This window comes from Microcebus murinus, chromosome 23 (genome assembly GCF_040939455.1).
Source record: "Microcebus murinus isolate Inina chromosome 23, M.murinus_Inina_mat1.0, whole genome shotgun sequence".
Lineage (NCBI taxonomy): Eukaryota > Metazoa > Chordata > Mammalia > Primates > Cheirogaleidae > Microcebus > Microcebus murinus.
In genome coordinates, this window is record NC_134126.1 from 16918058 (window position 1) to 16939867 (window position 21810).

Sequence of the window (21810 nt, forward strand, 5' to 3'; positions counted from 1 at the left end):
CGGCATTTGTGACTATCCAATTAGATAATGTATGGAAAAGTACTTCCAAAATTAGAAAGTGTTCTGTAAAAGAAACAAGTTATTCCATTTACTTTCTGTACACATTCTATTCCATTTATTTCTTCAGCAAATATTTATTAAGCAGTTATTGTGGGCCAGGCCCTATCCTTGTGCTCCCCCCCTCTCCCCCTGCCAAAAAACAAAACAGAAAAACAACTAAGTCATTTCCCCGGTTATGTTTTGTCATAGCACTTTGTACTACTTTCCTTTCTAGCAGTGTCACAATTTCAGTTAAATAATTGAATCCAGCAGTCCCCCCCCATCCTCAGATTCATTTTGTGCAGTTTCAGTTACCTGCTGTAAAGTACAATAAGATATTTTGAGAGAGCACAACCACATTCACATAGCTTTTATTATTACAATATATAATTTTATTAGTTATTATTAATCTCTTACTGTGCCTAATTTATAAATTAAACTTTATAAACAGCACACATACATAAGGTTGGTGCTATCCCATTGTTTCAGGCATCCTGAATGAACAAATGAATGAAAAACCAAAAACGGGTGATGAAAACGTATACTACAGTACAACCCGTACTATGCTGGGCTTGCAGGGTACTATGGGAATTTATAGGAGGAGCATTTAAAGCCAGCCTTGACAGAGCTGATTTCTGGAATAGCACTTAACCCTGCCAAAAGCCGATAGTTGCATATCGTCCCTCACTGGCCTGTCACTAGTTTAAGACGGATTATTCTCTGTGAAATATCAGGATCGTGCCAATAGAAGGCCATCAATAAGATTAGTTAAAGGAGTCAATGGCTCGCGCAGACAAAGTCCAATTAGAACATCTCTGGCTAAAAGCCAGAATGAATGAAAGAGTTCGCTGTGCGCGTAGACGCAGAACTGGGAATGAAAATCCGTCCCAAGCCTCCACGTAGACGTAGCCTCCGCCCGCAACGGCGCCGCTGGTCATGTGACTCGGGCCTCGTTTTTCCCGGGCGCCTGGGCGGCCTGCGCTTGCGCAGTGCCCCGACAACTTCCCGAGTGTGCTGGCAACTTCCGGTTTGGTTTCCCCGCCTCCTGCGAGCTAAAGCTGTTGGGGCTCGTCTGTGGCCGCGGTGGGGTGGAGGGGGCAGGGCGTGGTGGGGTGAGGTGAGTGCCGAGTGGGGTTCCCTGGAGCCATGGCCTGCTCCATTGTCCAGTTCTGCTACTTCCAGGACCTCCAGGCCGCCCGGGACTTCCTCTTCCCTCACCTGCGGGAGGAGATCCCCGCCGGCGCCGTGCGGAGGGACCCCAGTAAGTGCCCCTCGCCTCGCAGTTCCCTTCCCCGGCGGTCCGCGGCCTCTGCTTGGCGGCTTCGGGTCTCCTACCGGCTCCGAGCCGCCTGCCTCTGCCCTTTGGGCCCCTAGTTCTGCTCTCGCCTCCCCTCTTCGCCCTGGGACCGTCCCTGCCCGGCTTGTCATAAAGCTCGGTGGGTGTTGTCTCTTCTCTTCCAGCCAGCTTTTCTCCTTAGCCCCCTGGCCAAAAACTGCGTTTTACTGCTTCCTTTCGTCTCTGCCTATCGCTGCTTCCTTGCCGCTCCCCTGCCCCAGCTTTCTTTCTCAGTATCTTCCCTCTCCCCACCTCTCTTCAGCTCCGGGTCCCCTGGTTCATATTGTGTGCCCCGTGATCACATCCTCCCGGGTCCTTCCCACATGTCAGCTCTCCACCCTGGTATTAACCCCAAGGCCCACTCTCTTCCATCGCTGGGACTGTGGCCTTCTGCCACCTCCCTTCTGAAAGTGTTTTATCATCCCCCGCACTCTCTTCTATCCCCTGGCCCCTATTCAGATTTAGAGAACAAATGGCTGATTGACAAATGAGTGACTCTTAAGGTGGTAAGAGTCTCTGTCATAAGAAGAATGACCTGTCAGGAAGTAAGTGAGAATCAACATTAGGAACTAAAATTACAGTGACATAGCCAAGAAAAGTTATTTTGCTTTATTGAGATAAGAAGCCTTCCACCTGTTATTATCATCGAACAGTGTTAAATAAGCCATTCCCCACGTTGTATAAAATCCCAGGACTAGTTTGTTAGGTACTACATATGTTTCTCCTTTTGAAAGGGTGTACTTTGTGTTTATTTGAGTCTGTAGTTTTTTTTTTTTTTTTTTTTTGCATTTCCAATATGAAGCACGTTTGGCTTTGTAGTACAGTGCGGTCACTTTATGCCATAATGAAATGGTGATATAAGGCCCGCTACATAAGCTCCTCTCCTTTTTAAAATTTAGAAGATACCGAAACCATCTATGAAAGAATATTTACTCTGTGCCAGTCATTGGTGTTACAAATCAAATGAGGTTGGTGGGCCGTGCCCCTAGGAGCTTATGATTTACTGGGAGACAGACAAATCAGTACCTGCCGTTCAGTGTGATTGAGATTTGTGTTAGGCACTTTCTTGAAATGGTGATACTTAAGCCTGAACTTTGAAGTAATAGTTAGAGCAGGGGTCCTCAAACTTTTAAACAGGGGGCCAGTTCAGTGTCCCTCAGACCATTGGAGAGTGCGCACTGTGGGCCTGTGACAAGTTGTCTGCTAAGCAGGACAGGCAGCTGCGGCAAAAACACCCCGAGGGTTGGATAAATGTGCTAGGTGGCCACGTGCGGCCTGCAGGCCTTAGTTTGAGGACACCTGAAGAGGAATAAGGGAAAGGTAATAGCATGTGCAGAGGAAGGGAGGCCTGAGGTGGCATTGTATTAGAGAACTAAGAACAGTTGAATGCAGAAAGTGTCAGGGAGATGAGGCTGTAATAGTTATAAGAAGCTAGATCATGAGAAGCCTTGTGAAAGTTGTCAGGTGTTTTCTCTGAAAGACTTTAAACAGAGAAATGATGTGGCCTGATTTGTACTTAATGTAACCAACAAAATTTGTTGAGTACCTGTAATGTGTTTTGGCAACAGTGTGGAGGAGAGATTGGTAGCAGGGAAATTGGTTGGGAGGCTGTTTCAACAACACGGACAAGAAGTGAAGTGATCTTCAACTAATATAGCCTTAGCAGGATTTGAGAAGAAGGGCTTGATTAAGTAATAAGGAGGTGGAATCTGCCAGATCTTGTGAAGGTCTGGTTGTCGGGGTGATTGCTAATGACAGGGAGTTAGGAAGCCTTTGGCTTTGGCTTGAGCAAGGGTATATGACAGGGGTCCTCAAACTTTTCAAACAGAGGGCCAGTTCACTGTCCCTCAGACTGTTGAAAGGCCAGACTATAGTTTAAAAAAAACTATGAACAATTTCCTATGCACAGTGCACACATCTTATTTTGAAGTAAAAAAACAAACGGGCAAAAACACCCGCATGTGGCCTGCGGGCTGTAGTTTGAAGACTGGTATATGATAAGAGAGAATGAAGGAGACAAATTTTGAACCTTTTGCATTTTAAATATTTATGGTATGTCCAAGTGAGGAAGTCCAATTGAATACGGTATAGAGAGATCGAAAACAATAGGGAGTCCTGGGCCAGAGACATTAATTTGAGAGTTACCAGAAAAAGTGCCAATTCAATCTCAAGTAGCATTATGTATGTTTTGAAATGCACTGAGTACTGAAGTTTAAGAGTCAAGTAGAGGTTACTGGTAAGAAGATGGAGGAGTAACAGAGTGAAAAACCAGAGCAATGCCCCAGGAGCTGAGGAAGGAGAGAATATGATGGAGGTAAGGAGTGGTCAGCAGTTTTGCAAATGCAGCTGAAGTCAGGTAAGATAAGGATAGAAAAGTGCTCATTGGTTTTGGGAAGGCAGAGGTGATTGGGGCCTTAGGACAGTTTCAGTGGAATGTTGGAGGCACAAAGCATATTTTCTGGATGTTAAGGAGCTTGGTTGTGAAGGATAGTAGGTACAGTGTTGTTGACAGTGGACATAGAGTAGAGGAGCACATTTTCTGTATCCCTCTGGTCCAGGCCACCATCTTCTGTCAACCTGGGCAATGGCGCCTGTCTTCTTCTAACAGGTCTTTCTGCTTCCACTCTTGGTTTCCTATAGTAATTAGTTCACAACAGCAGTCAGAGTGAGCTGTTAAGACATAATTTAGATTGCAACAGTCTCCTTTTTCTAACCGTCTATGGTTTTTGATTGCACTTAATGTAAAATCCAAAGTTCTTACATGGCTTATAAGGTCCTTGAGGCCCTGCCTCTTGCCACTTCTTGTACCTTATACTCCTTTCCCCTTATTTCTTATGCTTCAGGTACTCTTCTTATTGTTAAAGCAGCCAAGACATTTGTGGCTGAGACCTTTGCTGCTGTTTTTGTCTGTGCCTAGGGTGCTCTTTGCAGATCTTTTCATGCTAGTTGCATCTTGTCATACAAGTCTCAGCTCCAATGTCAACTCCTCCAGGTAGCCTTTTCTGACCACCTCATTTATAATAGTCACTCTGATCACCTTGTTCCCACTTGTTGTTCTCCACCATATCATCCTGCTCATTTTTATATCTATGTACTGTATAGTATGATAGCCTCTAGCCACGTGTGGCTACTAGGCCCCTGAAATGTGGCCAGTGCAACTGAGGAACTGAATTTTTAAATGTTACTTAATTTAAAACTCAATGTGGTTAATAGCTGTAATATTGTATGGTGCAGTTATAGGTGCTAAAACTCAGGTATATACAGATTGAATATTTGCTCAAGGTCACACAGTGAAGAGTAGACTCAGGATATGAACTCAGTCCAGGCAGTTGGGGACATAATCACACCCCAGACATCTAGAGTAATTTGCATTATGCCTGTAGGTTTGCAAATATGATTTAATTTATTACTCTTTTAAATCATATTCATAGGTTTATATATGTTGGTATTATCCTGGCTACCATCGATTCATATAGAAAATGAACAGAAAAGACCTCTTAACCGGTGAGCCCTTTTGCAAACCCTATACAGATGGTCCCAATTTATGATGGTCCAACTTAATGGTTTTTCAACTTTACAATGGTGTGAAAGTAATACGTATTCAGTAGAAACCATACTTTGATTTTTTAATTTTGATCGTTTTCAGGGCTGAGGATATATTGGGTAAGATACTCTCTCATGATGCTGGGCAGCAGCAGGGAGTTTACTTTTGTGATCTCATGATTGCGAGAGCAAACAACCGAGACTTTGTGCTGTATTCGATAAATTACATAAGCTATTGAACACTTTATTGTAAAATAGGCTTTGTGTTAGGTGATTTTGCCTAGCTGTAGACTAATATAAGTGTTCTGAGCCTGTTTAAGGTAGGCTAGACTAAGCTATGATGTTTGGTAGGTGAAGTGTATTAAGTGTATTTTTGGCTTAATAATATTTTTAACTTACAATGGCTTTATCAGGATGTAACCCCATTGTAAGTCAAGGAGCATCTATTTTAACCTATATTACAATGGTACTTTAATTTACAAATGAAAGAAAAACAGTCTGTCCTATCGTAAATAGTTTACTTGGAATTCTTAGACTAGGACTATAGATTTCTGTAAATATCCCTGGCCATCTTTACAAAGCATCTGGTTTTGTACAGAGCTGTTTGTTAAGAAAACCTGAACCTAAACTTTTGTTAAGTTGAAATTTTAGAGAGTAAGAATAAAATTAGAAGAGCAGGTAAATAGGACCTGACTTAAACTGCTCATGGTGTTTAACTTTGCTTTTCTTCACTTTATTAGTGTTATAAATGATTATTGGGAAGCAGTAATCATGATATCATTTTTATTTTCCTAGCTGATAGAGTTTTAATTTCTTATCCCAGCTCATTTCTAAGGATTAGGTAAAAACAAAAACCTCAATTACTTGTGAATTATAGAGGCTTATCAGTGTAAAAATAGTACTTTTATTTTAATGTGGACAACTGCTATGGCTATAATGATACCACATTTTTATATTTGAAGATCAAAGAATAACAATATGACTTTATGTTATTTTGTATCTTTAATTATAAAGGAGACTGTCCTCTATAACTTTAAAAGATTTTGAACTCTACTGTTTCCCAATGTTTACATTAATGATAACTATTAATAATTGTTTTTATAAATTAAATACCTTCTGTTAATATTTCAGACATGAAATTTGGTCTTATTCCTTTGAAGTTGCAGGGATGGGTAGTAATATGTGTGTTCCCACTTTATGGGTCCCCACTTAACCTACAGTGACATAATTTCCAGTGAAACCTGATTTCTAGACGAGGGCTTTCTAAAGTTTACAGTTGAGTTGGGCAAATACATACATACATGTATAGAGAGGAGAGTCAGAATATTTGAAGGTTGGGCATTATAATAATTTGTGGATCTCTTAATTTACCTAATGGGAAAATAATTTCCTGTTGGCATACTAAAAATGTGAGCAGCTTCATTCTTTCCTCTTTTACCAAAAAGATAGAAGATAAAATCATGTAGGGAATTATGTTGGAGTCATTAATTAAAATCATGTTTTTATACAATCATTGAGAAAAATATGCTTTTTTAGGATAACCTAAAAGCATGGAATCACTTTTCATGATAGGATATCACAAAGGAAATAAAAAATCCAATTTTCTATACATAGCGAAAATGCTTTCTCTAGTTTGAAATTATACTGGGAGAGAAGTAATCTGAAAAGAAAACATAGGAATTTCAGAAAAACAGGATTTCTTTAAAATGGGAAGGGAATCTTACAGATAAAATTTTATCAATGAGAAAATTGAGACTTGAGCATTCTTTAATTTCTTCATTCAGCTAATATTTTTTGCTCACTTACTATGTTCTAAGCACAAAATGAATGTAGAGGTAAATAAAATAGGTCACGTTCAAGGAGTTTTCAGCTAATAAAAGGAATGTTGGAAGTATTTTGCTATGATTTGATATATGATCGGGGAGAATGCAGGAGTGTTGGTCCATTCTGTACAGGAAACCCAGGAAAGTCTTCATATAGGAGGTGACATTTCCACATTAACAGTTACATAGATGTTCATCAGGTAGAGAGAAAATGGTCAGATAAGGGATGTGAAACAGCATGGGTTTCAGAAAGCTGCAAACAGTAAATTGTGGTTGAAGGGGAGGGTAGCATAAGAGATAAAGCTGAAAAGGTCGGTGAAAGAGTTTAGATTTTGTTTAGTAGCAGGGTCTTCAGATGAAAGTAAGAGTACTTTGGAATTACATGGAAATTTGCCAAGGGTTACTTGACACAGACAGTTTTAAGTGAATCATTTTCCATATATACCTGTGAAAGTGCCTACTGTCTCATCCTTCCTTCTCTCACTTCACTAAAGAAAGGCTCATCTCTCACAGGTTCCTAATCTTATTATAGTGAATTACTCCAAAGTATTAAAAAACCTCCCGTTTAATCAAGGTGCTATAAATTACTCCATCATATTGAGTTTTCAAAATAATTTTTACTTTTTATGTTTAATCATTATCAAAATTTGTGATATATTTGTGCTGTTTTTCTCAGTTATCTACTTCTAATAATAATTGTAATAAGTTGAGCAAGAAGAAAAATTCTCATACTCAGAGCCTTATTATCACAGGAAATTTTTTCTCAGTTCATATCCTTTTTTGCAGAGAAATTTTTGGACTGATAATAAAAATCTGTGTTACATTAGAATAGCATTCTGTGGAGAAAGTGAAATGGAAATAAGAATTCCATTGGGAAACAGGGCTTACAAAAGACTGTTGAGAAGATAAGCATTTTTTTTAAAATGGACGTTGGTAGGTATCATTTTCTTATAGTATCCTATAGTATTTAGAATCCACTGAATAAATTTTGAAAAGTTGTTATATTTTAAAATGTCTATGTAGTATATTATAAATTATATATTTTGTGCAAGGTATATATACTATTTAAAAACTGTTGGAGCATAATATGAGCAAAAAGTATGAAGATCCCTGATGGGTACAGTGCACACTATCTGGGTGATGGGCACACTTGTAACTTTGACTCAGACTGTACAAGAGTAATTCAAAACGTTTGTAACCAAAACGTTTGTACTCCTGTAATATTCTAGAAAAAAGAAAAAAAGAGTGTGAAGATCATTCTCCTGTGGGGCTCAGTAATTTCAGTGATTCCCAACCTTTTTTTTTTTGGCATCAGAGTATATATTAAAAAATGAGACATAGGCCCCAAATCCCTAAACAATTCTGAAAAAGAAGAAAAAATTAGAAGATTCACACTTCCTGATTACAAAACATATTACAAATCTATAATAACCAAAATAGTAAGATGCCGACATAAAGACAGACAAATAAACCAATGGAATAGAATAGAGAGCCCATAAATAAACCCTCATGTGTATGGTCAAATGATTTTCAACAACGGTGCAAAGACCACTCAATGGGGAAAAGATGGCTTATGGTGTTGGGAAAATTAGAAATGTATGGTGTTGGGAAAACTGGATAGTCAGGTATAAAAATGAATTTGGGCTATTATACCGTATATAGAAACTAACTTAAAATAGATTAAAGACCATATAAAACTATAAAGCTTCTAGAAGAAAACGGGGAAAGCTTCATGACAGTAGGCTTGGCAATGATTTCTTGGGTTATGAGACCAAAAGCACAGGCAACAGAAGCAAAAATAGATAAATGGAGCTATACTGAAAAAATTTCATGCATCAAAGGACACAACAAAGTGAAAAAACAACCTACAGAATGGGAGGAAATATTTGCAAGTTATGTATCGGATAAGGGATTTACTATCCAGAATATATGGAGAATCCTGCAGCTCAACGACAAAAAATTAAATAGCCTTATTAAAAAATGGGGAAAGGACTTAAGTAGACATTTCTCCAAAGTGCTTTGCATTTAGTAAATGCTTTGTGTTTATTGTTATTTTTTTTTCCACAAAGACATCGATGTTGAAGGTGAATGTGGAGGAGTTTTGTTTCCTGTAATACGAAAATGAATAAAGCAAGATATACTTTGTCATTGGGATTTTGAACATTTTTGTCTCCAAATTTCGTATGTATGACATAATTAAATGTACATACAGACATTTGATTATGTCATCTAAGTACTTGTATTTATATTGTGTAATGGTAAGATTGCCAGAAAAACTTTTTATTTTTGGATCTTCTTTTTGGAAAAAGATGATTGCCTTCTATTTGAAGTCACTTTTTCTTGTTTTTAAAATAATCTTAAAATTGTTTAGCAAGATAAGAAACAGTTTATAAAGTAAAAAAATAAGTGTACAGTTTAATGTTACAAGGAAGTGTTTATAACTACAAAAAGTTGGAAACAAATACCCGATACTAGGGAATTTATTAAATAATGCTACATTGACACAGAGGAATAATATGGAGCCATGAAAAATAATGACCTACAGCTATATTAATTGCATGGAATACCTTCATTCTAGAGTGTGTGGCTTTTTCCTTTAGTTTTCAGTTTTTTGGTAATATCAGCCTTGTTTGCATTTGCCTGTTGATGTCCCTATATTCCGCATTAAATTATAAACCAGTTTTTAGTCTAGGGAATAAGTAATATATTCACTGTATCCCCAGCATTGTTACACAGTTGATATGTAGTATGAATGAACGTATATCGTGTGTTGGTTTGTATCTGAGTTGGATGTTTGCCTTTGTTTTAGAGATGCTGACTATGAAATAAAACACAATGATAAATATGCCCTTTAATATATATATATAAAATAGAAAAAGTATAGAAAGGAGAATAAGGCATATGTAATTTCTTTAGGTCTATAGATTGGGGGAGTTGTTTTGTTTTTGTAAAGATGGTGCTAAAGATATCTTAGAATTTTGGGCAAAGAGAGCATTTTTATTTAAAAAAAATTTTTAGGCCGGGCGCGGTGGCTCACGCCTGTAATCCTAGCTCTCTGGGAGGCCGAGGCGGGCGGATTGCTCGAGGTCAGGAGTTCGAAACCAGCCTGAGCAAGAGCGAGACCCCGTCTCTACTATAAATAGAAAGAAATTAATTGGCCAACTGATATGTATATAAAAAAAATGAGCCGGGCATGGTGGCGCATGCCTGTAGTCCCAGCTACTCTGGAGGCTGAGGCAGAAGGATCGCTCGAGCCCAGGAGTTTGAGGTTGCTGTGAGCTAGGCTGACGCCAGGGCACTCACTCTAGCCTGGGCAACAAAGCAAGACTCTGTCTCAAAAAAAAAAAAAAAAAAAAAAAATTTTAGAGTAGTCTTACCTCTAAGGGCAAGAGGATATACTGTATTTCTGTTTTCAGATATTTTCAGTTAAGTCATTTTGTGAATTAACTATCAGAATGTATGTTTTTATTATTTGATATGAGGGGATTACTTATTTGAGAATAGGAGTCATTAAAATTCTAGCACTGAAAAGGATCTAAAAGATCTAGCCTGATTTAAACACACACAATGGTTTGAAAGAAATGAACCCCTGCTTGTCGAAAACAGGATGACCTCCTTATTTTAGAATGCTACATATTTTTATGTGCTGAGAGGAATATGCTAGTACAAAATTTATTTTCCCATTTTCCATTTCCCTAGAAATAGAAAAAGGTTAATATTAAATAATTCTGAGGCATGGAAAGTGAAGAAACAACTTCTTTATTCCTTAGACTTTTTTTTTTTTACTTTGTACTGCTGTGTTATGCTTTCCTTCCTTTGGCCAAGAATAGCCGAATAAATTTGTGGAACTCCTTGAATTATAAGTCATAGGTTCTAGAGGTTCTTACTTTTTATAGAAACAAGTACATTGTCTTTTTTCTTATTTCAAAAGAACGGAAATGAATTTGCTTCTATGCTAAGATCTTTTATTAGACCACAGAAATTAAGTTTTCCTTTTCCTAATGTTTAATGGTTTCATTTTCTCTTTTAGGTTTTGATCTTGACACACTCATTTTGGAAAAAGCAAATACTGTCAAATTAATTGTCCATTTCTAGAATTCAATTTCCTGTCTAGCTTCAGGTCCTTGTTAAACGAAAAACATACACTCAGTTTATGAGTACAGACTGTTCAAAAACAAATTAGATATATTTTGGGAATTAAATAGAGCTGTGAAAAAGCAGAAGTTGAATTTTTTATTTAAGCTTTTGTTGGTAGAATAATTCATTCATAGAAATACCTCTAAATAAGATATTTATAATTTTTTTGATGGTTGAATAAAATACATTTCTCTCTGGTTTGAAGGTTTCATTTATCAAGTGAGAGATATAAGTTTTTTAAATACTAGTATAATCTAATATCTTCAGGGGAAAAATCTCTAAATTTTTGTGGTTACCTTTTGAAGTCATTTGTTTTATTAATTCAGGTAAAACATTTAACTTGATAAGGGTAAGAACAAGGGTTTACAGTTGTGTTACCAATTAGTCCTGTTAAGTAATGGCTATGAAAAAAGTTAAGGATTGAAAAGTCAGGTTACTAATCAATGAGGAGGTATTTGCTTTTTTTTTTTTTACTATTTACAACTTGATCTTGCTCTTTATTTCTCTTCATATATAAGTTGGTTGAGATTAGCTTATTAATTTAACTTAGAAGGTATGGTTCAAGATGTAATAAACAAGAGTGAAGGATAATTTCAGTGACTGAGTTGGACAAACAATATTTTAAACTGGCAGACTCTTGAGAGACTCAAAGTGAATCCTCAGTGCAATCCTTGATTTTCTGTGAATTTGAAAGAATGTGAAAAGAATACATTTTAAAGGAAGTTCACCCCTTAAGACTAGGAAAAAAAATGACAAAAGATTTAAAACTAAGTAGAAATGTCTTATATACCCAGAAATGCCATTTTATCAGTAGGTCATATAGAAAATGAGCTGAGAAAGCTCAGTTAAAACATGAATCTTTGAAATATTTGATATTTTGCTTACGGCTGAAATGCTGTCCTGATGTAATATAGTTGTTAAATGAATGCTTTAGGTCTAGGAGCAACACGTGGATGTGAATCATAGCATGAAAGTAATAAGACCTGAGAAGCATTCTCATCAGCTATTTTTAAATTTCTCTAATAGGAAATATTTGCTATTTTTGAACTTTTTTATAGTGTATCCAGTTTTATTCACTGTTGGCAAAAAGAACATTTGCATAATAGAGTACAGGCATAACTTGAGAATGACGAGATGTTTTTTCTTCTTCAGAATGGTATGATATTTATTTGGGAGCTCACTGGCCTTTTGTAATTTTTTTTCCTAGCCCTATCAAATAACTGGGTTGTTGAAAGTCACCTGTAATTGAATGAGCAAATTGGCTTTTCATTATTTTTATTTACTTATTTATATTTTTAAGAAATGAAATCTTGCTCTGTTGCCCAATCTGGAGTGCAGTGATGTGATCAGAGCTTACTGCAGCCTTGAACTCCTGGGCTCCAGTGATCCTCCTGCTTCAGCCTCCCAAGTAGCTGAGACTATAGGTGTGTGCCACCACGCCTGGCTAATTTATTTTTGTAGAGATGGGGATCTTGCTCTGTTCCTCTGGCTGTTCTCTAACTCCTAGCCTAAAGCAATCATCCTGCCTTGGCCTCCCAAAATGCTAGGATACCAGTATGAGCCACCATGCCCTGCTGGCTTTTCATCATTTATGCAGGATTTTTTGTTAGTGATGATACAAATTTTGTTTTGAAATGTTGAAATATACATTGTGTTTCTGTGCACATGTGCATGCATGTGTATGTATGAATTATAAAGATCCTTTAGGCTGGGTGCAGTGGCTCATGCCTGTAATCCTAGCACTCTGGGAGAATCGCTCAAGGTCAGGAGTTCGAGACCAGCCTGAGCAAGAGCAAGACTCCGTCTCTACTAAAAATAGAAAGAAATTAATTGGCCAGCTAAAAATACATAGAAAAAATTAGCTGGGCATGGTGGCACATGCCTGTAGTCCCAGCTACTCGGGAGGCTGAGGCAGAACTTTTGCCCAGGAGTTTGAGGTTGCTGTGAGTTAGGCTAATGCCATGGCACTCTAGCCCGGGCAACAGAGTGAGAGACTGTCTGAATCAATCAATCAATCAATCAATCAATAAATAAATATCCTTTAATTCATATCAAGCCATCTACTCTGAACTAGATTTCTAGAGGATCTTATCAAATTTTGCCACTTAGACTTGAATTAGAATAAAATAGCGTATTTTTCTTATTTCTTAATCAAAACTAAAGCTAGAAATTGGTGCTTTTTAATTATTTTGTATCACTAGTTAAAGTGGAATGGAAAAGAAAAGAATTATCAATTTTATTATAATGTTACATAGAAAAGTTATTTGAAAAAAATTATTTTGATCCTATATGTGAAGTCTATATATATAAACTTTATAAAACTGAACTTGTTTTGTATTTCTTGTTTTTGTCTTCCTATTTCTGTTGAAATAAAGGCAAAAGGTTTAGAATCAACAGCTGGTTTGTTCATTATATTTAAAAGTATTAATTTAAATACAGCTGCTTTTATGGGAGTATATAAGGAAGCATTTGGGTAAGAATGTCGTTTTTCAAAGTCTATTCAGCAAATATTTATTAAGAACTTATGCTTTTGAAAATATTTATATGTATGTAGATAGATGTGTGCACGCACACATAGGATACACATTCCCTGCCCTCCAAGAGTTTAATAGTTGTGTAGACAAGGTGTACATTCATGCTAAATCAGATAATTACAAGATAACTGACAGTGCAACAAATGACCCACAGCAGTGTGTAATTAAGTTCTGAATAAGAAACATGATCAAATGCTGTAGTTTCACAACAGGGAAAGATCATTGATAGACGCAGGAAAACTTCATGAAGAATTAATCAGAGTCCTGGAGGAGTAACCAGATTTGGAGAGGTAGCATGAAGTGAGAAGGCATTTAGTTGACAGGTATTAGACAGGCAAAGGCAGAGAATGAGAATGAAAATGTTGTATTTGGAGAGTGATAATTTTATATTATAACAGGGTGTCTACATGCCAAGCACTGTTCCTTGGTGTCCTGCATATTTTAACTGTAACAACTATATATGAGATAGAAATAATTTTTAACTCCATTTTGCTAAAGATGAAACTGAGGCAGTAAGAAATGAAATAAATTGGCTAAGATCATATAACCCTTTAGTGGTAAAACTGGGCATCAAACCCAGGCAACTTGATACCACGGGCCTAATTATTGTTCTAAACCTGTGTTGTCTTACACTGTAGACACTAGCCACATTTGCTTTTGGGTACTTAGAATGTTACTAGGACAAATTGTGATGTGCTTTAAGTGTAAAACATAATGGATTCTGAAGACTTAATATGAAAAAAGACTAACATATCTTGCAAATAATTTTATGTTGGTTGCATATTGAAACGGTAATCTGGCTATATTATGTTAAAATATATTAAGGTTAATTTCACCTGTTTTTATTTTTTTAATGTGGCTACTACTGGTTAAAGTTACATCGATAGCTCCCATTATATTTCTATTAGATAATGTTAAAGATTCTACCAGTGAGTGAACAGTTCAGCTAGAGTGAGAAAAAAGTGGTGACAGGCAAAGAAAAAAAAATACTTAGGATCAAATTAGACTGCCACTTAAGTTCATCCTTGAACTTGGTATTCTTTAGAGCATGATCCATGTATACACCACCATCTGCTTCAGATGTGGGGTGAGGAAAGTTGTTAATTGCAGATTCCTGGACCCACTGCAGACCTCCTAACACAGAATCTCTGACAGTGGAGTCATCTATTAAACTTTAGTCATCCCTAACTTATTAATTTCTCCCTTGTGAAGGTTTTAAGGCTACCTATTAAGGGGATCTGCAGGAGACTGTAACTCTGCTTTTATGAAGGCAGTGAATGTGGAATGCCATTTTCTGATTAATTTTGCTGGATTGGACTTCAATAAAATGAAAGAAACAGGAAGTTGATGACAGAATCATTTAAAGAGTTGTTTTTTAGAGATTGGACAGTTGCTACTTAATAGGAAAAAAATTTAAATTATTTTATAATTTATAGTCTAGCCTTTGACTAAAATGAGTGCCCATAGCTCTGACTGTGTGGTTTGGTGATTGGTGGAGTGTTTAGAACCTTCAACCTTCATATTGGACCCCCAAACCATCTTAAGAAATTGGCTGTCTTGGTGTCCTTATTCTATGAATTGATATAGTTTGTTAAACTCATTTACCTGTTAAGTTATAACAGGGTTTAGGACTTTCAAATTACCCTGTCCTACAGGAGATATTAATCTATTTATTCTCTTTACAGAATGATGATGAATTATTTTTAGCATTTCTTCATAGTAATTGATAATAAATTGAGCAAATTAATCTTATTTTTTCATGATAGTTATGTTCCATATTAACATAAAACAGTGCCTAGTTCTCAAATTTATGTTAAACATTGCTTTGGTTACCTAAACCTTAATCAATGATCAATTAAAAACACTGCTAATGATGTCAATTGACATTATCCTTAGAAGATTACCAGAAGGAATGACTGTGCCTGAATAAGATTATTTACATGAATGGCAACTTTATATGAGACATTTATCAGCTATTTTTTCAACATACACCTTCTTTTTTTCTTTCCTAAAGAATGTGCTTGGCTTGCTTTCATAATTTGAAGACATAAGAAATAACACTGGTGAAGTGCTGGGCTTCTACCACTTTTTAACAGCTGACAATAGCTGTCAACTAGCAGCTTGCAAAAACCCTATCAAATGATTTTCAACAGAAGAAAAGGCCACGAAATTTAAACCACTGGCATTGAGTAGAAATAGCTATAAAGGTAGTGCCCAATTGATAAAATATTTCCCATTTTTAAGTTGACTCAAATTTGGAAAGCATTCTCATATGTATTATAAATAGACAGGCTTCTAGAACAGCCTACAAAAACTGTCTTTACCCTACCTGAATAATAGTGCTGTTTCATCTTCCTTTAACTCTGTTTATATCCTGACTTCTTTGGTAAAATGTATTCCTATGATAGTGGGAGATGCCCAATTAAATTTTCTTTCCCTCTTCTTGATAGAAACTCTCCAGTCAGGGACCTTGAGAAACTCTCATGAACACAATAATTTTGTATAATGTATTCATCAAGGTCATTTCTTGGATGTTTTGAATCGTGGCATAAAGAGATAGTAGGTATCTGCAGAGGTAGAAAATCCAAATTCCTGCTGTCTTCCGTTTGATTGTATGAGTCACTCTGAATTGAGTCAGGTACTTTTTATACCAACATGGAGGAGAAATGACACTTTTAAAATATTTTTGTACAGCATTCAACAGAGGTTATGTGCACAAGCTCTTCCAAGGCTTGTTTGCTTATCTCCAGCACTTAGCACAGTGCCAACACATAAAAGATGCTGTGTTTATTGAATGAGTGAATAAATGATTGGATGACCTTCCTGAAGGGCTTTAAATTCTATATGGTCTTTTTGAGGCTGTGGTAATTTGATATATACATTATTTTTATAGCAATTTTTAACGAATTATGAACTTCAGTGGTGAGCTTTTCTAGGTACTTTGCATTCTGATACAAAAGACTGTACATATTCTGAAGCTGTAAATGGGATGGCCTAATAACCTGCCCTCAGCCCACAATCAGACAGTTGCTTTTGGTGCAGTGGAAAAATTAGCAAAAGAAAGAGATTGCCTAATTGCCAAAGAATAAACTGTAATTTTCCAAGGTAAAAAACAAAATAAAATGAAACAAAAAACCTAAATCTCAATATCAAAGGCATGTTTCTATTTTAAAACAAGGACTCTCTGACCTTAACTATAAACCTCACTGTTCTTTAATCTTATCCTTCTTTATGAACCATAGCAGGAGTAAGTGTAGCATAGTACTTAAGAGCATGGGCTTTGGAACTCAGACCTGAACTTAAGCCTGACTGTGCCACTGAGTCCAAATTCATATTGACCTTTTTCTGAGCATATTTGAAAAATTCCTAGCTACTTTTTAAAGATTTCGTTTATTACTATGTACTATTTTTTTTTTCATTTTTCTCACTCATCTAAATTCCCATAGTAGTAGATTATAGCACTCACTATGTATTGTAATTACATGGTTGTCTGTCTTCTACCCTAGGTCATGAATTCTTTAAGGGCAAGGAGTGTGTTTGTATTTTTCTCAGCTCCTATTACAAGATTTGGCGTTTGTTAAGTTGTTAATTGACTTGTATATGGAAATCTTCTATAAATGTACAATGTTAATCAAATGATAGTTCTATTTTAGGACTTAATATGTCTAGCAATGTGCTTTGCATATTAGGAAGTAATTATTTGGCACTTAAATGCCGAAGATTAGACTATTACCACAAAGTTAATTGAGCAATGATTCCAAATACCAGTCTGTAACAATTTTTTTAATCATCTATATTTAATTGATTTTAGCAACTTTTAAAACCTTGTATATAAGTGAAAGTTCTGTTTGCTTCCTTACTATTGTAAGCCATCAGGATCCCTCACTCCTCCCATCTTTTAAACTGATTTTTCTCCAGAATTTTAAAGCTAATTGCTTAAGTACCATAAGCTAAATTTTGATGACTAGCGTTAAGAACTTATATATGTTAGGCACTGAGGACTTTAGTATGCCATCTGATTTAAATCCCTACAGCAGTCCTGCTAGAGGTGGATACTGTTGTTGTCTATCCTTTTATGATTAGAGAACTTATAGCTATCTTTTAGAGACAAAGGGTAACTTGCCCTAGGTCACAGAGCTCTGAAGTGCTTGATACGGGATTTAAACAAGCATTAGATGCTTTATGTGTGCATTACCTCAAATTAAATTTAAAAATTGATAAAAAGTTCAAATAAAACTTCAACAGTCTGATTCTGGGGCCCAAAGTTTTATTTGAACTTTATCAATTTTTAAATTTAATTTTGGGTAATACATACACAGTGTCTAATGCTTGTCTCAAAGTAGTTGCTCAAGGCCGATGCAGTGGCTCAAGCCTGTAATCCTAGCACTCTGGGAGGCCGAGGAGGCGGAAGGATTGCTTGTGGTTAAGGGTTCAAGACCACCCTGAGCAAGAGCAAGACTCTTTCTCTAATAAAAATAGAAAAAATTACCCAGGAGTGATGGTGCCCACCTGTAGTCACAACTACTAGGAAGGCTGAAACAGCAGGATTGCCCGAGTTCAGGAGTTTAAGGTGCAGTGAGCTATGATGATGCCACTACACTCTGGCTAGGCAACAGAGCAAGACTATCTAAAGAAAAAAAAAAGAGTAGTTGCTTAAAAAAGTGATAGCTGGCCGGGCGTGGTGGCTCACGTCTGTAATCCTAGCTCTCTGGGAGGCCGAGGCGGGTGGATTGCTCGAGGTCAGGAGTTCGAAACCAGCCTGAGCAAGAGCGAGACCCTGTCTCTACTATAAATAGAAAGAAATTAATTGGCCAACTAATATATATATATATATATATGTGTATATATATATATATATAAAATTAGCCGGGCATGGTGGCGCATGCCTGTAGTCCCAGCTACTTGGGAGGCTGAGGCAGAAGGATTGCTTGAGCCAGGAGATTGAGGTTGCTGTGAGCTAGGCTGACGCCATGGCACTCACTCTAGCCTAGGCAACAAAGCGAGACTCTGTCTCAAAAAAAAAAAAAAAGTGATAGCTTTATTCTTTTGCTTTTGATATATTTAGAAATGACCATGTGAAAACAAGTAACATGAACAATGTAAGGTTCATAATCAATAAACCTGTCTGGGCTTTTAAATTCCTTGTTGCACTGTTTGTTGATTATCTTCTCATGTGTAAAAAATAAAAAATCAGACTAGCAGAAGAGGATGCAGAGTAGCCTTGTCTTGGTTCCCAAATTCAGGTTTTTTTTCATTGAGACCTTATCAAAAAACAAGTATTTTTTGCATGTGTTGAAGTACAAAAAAATGGATAAAATAAGTCATTTTTAAGGGATCACTGTGAAGTTTTAGATATGTCTGTCACTGTTTGTATTTGTCTAATGTCTTTAGTAATAAACATTTGTCCTTTTTAGATTTTCTTACAGTGATCTTTGTAGTTTGATTTAAATGTGGATAGACTTTTGCCGTCCAATATCTTAAAATCCAAGTAACTTGCATACAATTTTACTAATACATAGATTTAGATATTTAGTAGTTCAGATGTTTCCTGATTGTTATTGTATAGAGCAAAATCCTGTTATAACACAGTTTACCATTGTTTTCTTCCTTAACATCAGCATTATACAGGGATTGTTTCTATAATATTTAGAAAATATATTTTAAAAGTATTTAAGCCCTATATTTCATGTAAACCTTTTTCATCTTCTTTAAAATAGGTAAATCAACAAACTGGGAAGATGATGGTTGGGGAGCATGGGAAGAAACAGAACCCCAAGAACCTGTAAGTCTTTATAAATGTATGCATGTTTTTTGATAGTGGGCATTTTCCTTCTGTAATAATGGTGACATAGTTCAGCGACAGGTTGATGTTTTAAAATCTATGTCAAGAACATTTTTGTGTTTACTTGATAGTACGTAACTAGATGCCTGTTCTTAAGGAAGTTAGTGACTTTATAGCTAAGTGGGTGTCTTATTCTGTTTTGTGCTGCTATAATAGAATACCAGAGGCTGGGTAGTTTATAGTGAACAGAAATTTATAGGCTCCAAGATTGAGGGGCCAGCATATTTTGAGGGCTTTCCTGCTACCTTATAATACGGCAGAGGACAGGAGAGAGGGAGGGGAAAAAAGAGGGGAGAGAGAAAGAGAAGGGACCAAACTCCCCCTTTTATAATGAACTTACTCCCCAAATACTGAACCCACTCCCTCAATAATGGCATTAATCCATTTTCTATGCCCTCATGGCCTAATCGCCTCTCATTAGGTCCCACCTGCCAACACTTGCATTGAGGATTAAGTTTCCAACACATGCTTTTGGGGGAACACATTCAAACCACAGCAGTGGGCTAAATGGAGAATAGTTATCTTAGGATTCTTTTTCTTCCTAAGTTATTCTTTTAGACTCTTTCACTATTCATTCAACAAATATTTGTTGTGCCAACCATATTCTAGGCGTTTTTCTAGGTGCTAGGAATATAGCAGTGAACAAGCTAGATGAAGTCCCTTTGTGTTAGTCTATTTTCACCTGTGACTAATAGAAAATCTAACTTAAACTGGCTTAAATAACAAGAACATTTATTATCTCACATAGAAGGAAGTCCAGAGATAGGATGGGCTCCTGAGTTGGTTGATCAGGTGATTCAACTATGTTATCAAGTTCTTTCCTTTTGCCTGCTTCATTAATGCCATGTTGGCTTCATCTTAAGGCTTGTTTCTTTCACAGAGGTTTTGTGGCAATGAGTTTCTTCATTAAATACCAGAGAGAGAAAAAGAATCAGGGTTTCCATGACTCTTTCAGGAGTAGGGAACTACTTTTTTAGATGCCTCTACTAAACTTTGCCTAATATCTTTTTGGCCAGAATCAGGCCACATGCTCATTTCTTAACTAACCACTGCCAAAGGATATGAGATTTTTATTGTTCAATATACCATTCCTTGGTGTTGGAAGATAAGGGGATCAGCTTTTCCTGTGGTCCATGGCTGGACAGAGGAGGAGTTGATACCTGATGAACAAAATCAGTTTTCTTTTTTAAAGAAAGAATGAACATATATACTATGTAGGTCTTATAGTTCTGTTTACAGGACTGTACACTCAAATGAGGAGAGAGAAATAAAAAAGAAAGATGAAAAGTATAAAATGGTGGTAATAGGTACACAGAAAGTTCAACTGGTGATGTGATAGCAATCAAGTGACTATTGTAGAATGGGTGGTCAAGGAAAGCTTTTCAGAAGACTTTGTAACAGAGGGAACGGCCTAAAAACAGGTAAAATGTTTTATGAGTTGTCTCTTTATAACTAACCCCACTCTTTTTGGGAATTAAAACTTACATCCCTTCCTTATGCCAGTAATCAGAGGGGCAGGAGAGTGTCCTTTGTTTTTTGTACCACAAGAGATGGCACAATGGAAGTGTCCAGACAGAGGTCATAGCATTGTCTTCACTGGAGATGGGATGGATCAGAACCATCAACTATAGTGAAACAGCAATAAGCTGAAGCTGAAAGCCCTCCCTTTAAAAGCTCTGTATTTCCACTTATAGTCAGGACAGTGAACTTTAAGACGAGAGTCTCCGTCCTCCTCATTTGCCAGCAAATTATTAATAATAAACCTCCCTGTCCTTCTCCTCAAACCACTTGTCCTTGTTCTTCTGATGCAGCCTCAGGGACAAGTGCTGAACTTTCAGTAACAATGTGATATTTAAGGTGAGATGTGAAAGAACATGGAGTCAGTAAGGTGAAGATCTGACAAAGAGCATTCTAGGCCAGGACAGCAGCTCATGCAAAGGCTATAAGGCAGGAATGGGCTTAGAGTTTGAAGGAATGTAAAGAAGGCCAGTGTGGCAAGGCAGGACTGAGACTGCTACAAGATGGGGTCAAAGAAGTAGGCAGGCCTGATGATGGCAAGCTTAGTGAATTTGAGGTTTATTCTAAATGCAGTGGAAAACCACTTATCTGATTTCTGACTTCTGTAACTCACCGTGGCTACACTATAGCAAAAGCAGGTACAGGGAGACTAATTAGGAGGCTGTTGCAGTAGTTTAGTTGAGAGATGATGGTGGCTTTGATTAAGATATATCAGTATTAATGAAAATGAGAAACGGCTGGGCATGGTGGCACACACCTGTAGTCCCAATAGTTTGAGAGGGTGAGGCAGGAGGATTGCTTGAGGTCGGGAATGTGAGACCAGCCTGAGCAACATAGCAAGACCCCATCTCTACAAAAAATTTAAAAATTAGCTGAGTGTGGTGGCGTGTACTTGTATTCCCAACTGCTCAGGAGGTTAAGGCAGGAGAGTCACTTAAGGCTGGGAGTTTAAAGTTACAGTGAGCTGTGATCATGCCACTGCACTTCAGTCTGGGCAACAGAGTGAGACCCTGTCTCAAAAAAGAAAAGGAAAAAAGA

The 21810-nt window shown here is 36.9% G+C and overlaps 1 protein-coding gene across 3 annotated transcripts in view; it reads left to right on the forward strand.

Moving 5' to 3' along the window:
• The first annotated feature begins 1127 nt into the window (after nucleotides 1-1127).
• Nucleotides 1128-21810, forward strand: part of RAB3GAP2 (RAB3 GTPase activating non-catalytic protein subunit 2) — a 96115-nt gene continuing 75432 nt past the window's right edge. For all 3 annotated transcript variants that reach the window (XM_075997044.1, XM_075997045.1, XM_020284424.2), the window contains exons 1-2: nucleotides 1128-1300; nucleotides 19130-19194. In XM_075997044.1, coding sequence (XP_075853159.1) covers nucleotides 1186-1300; nucleotides 19130-19194 — 180 coding nt within the window. In that variant the 5' untranslated portion in view covers nucleotides 1128-1185. The remainder of the gene's footprint in view (nucleotides 1301-19129; nucleotides 19195-21810) is intronic.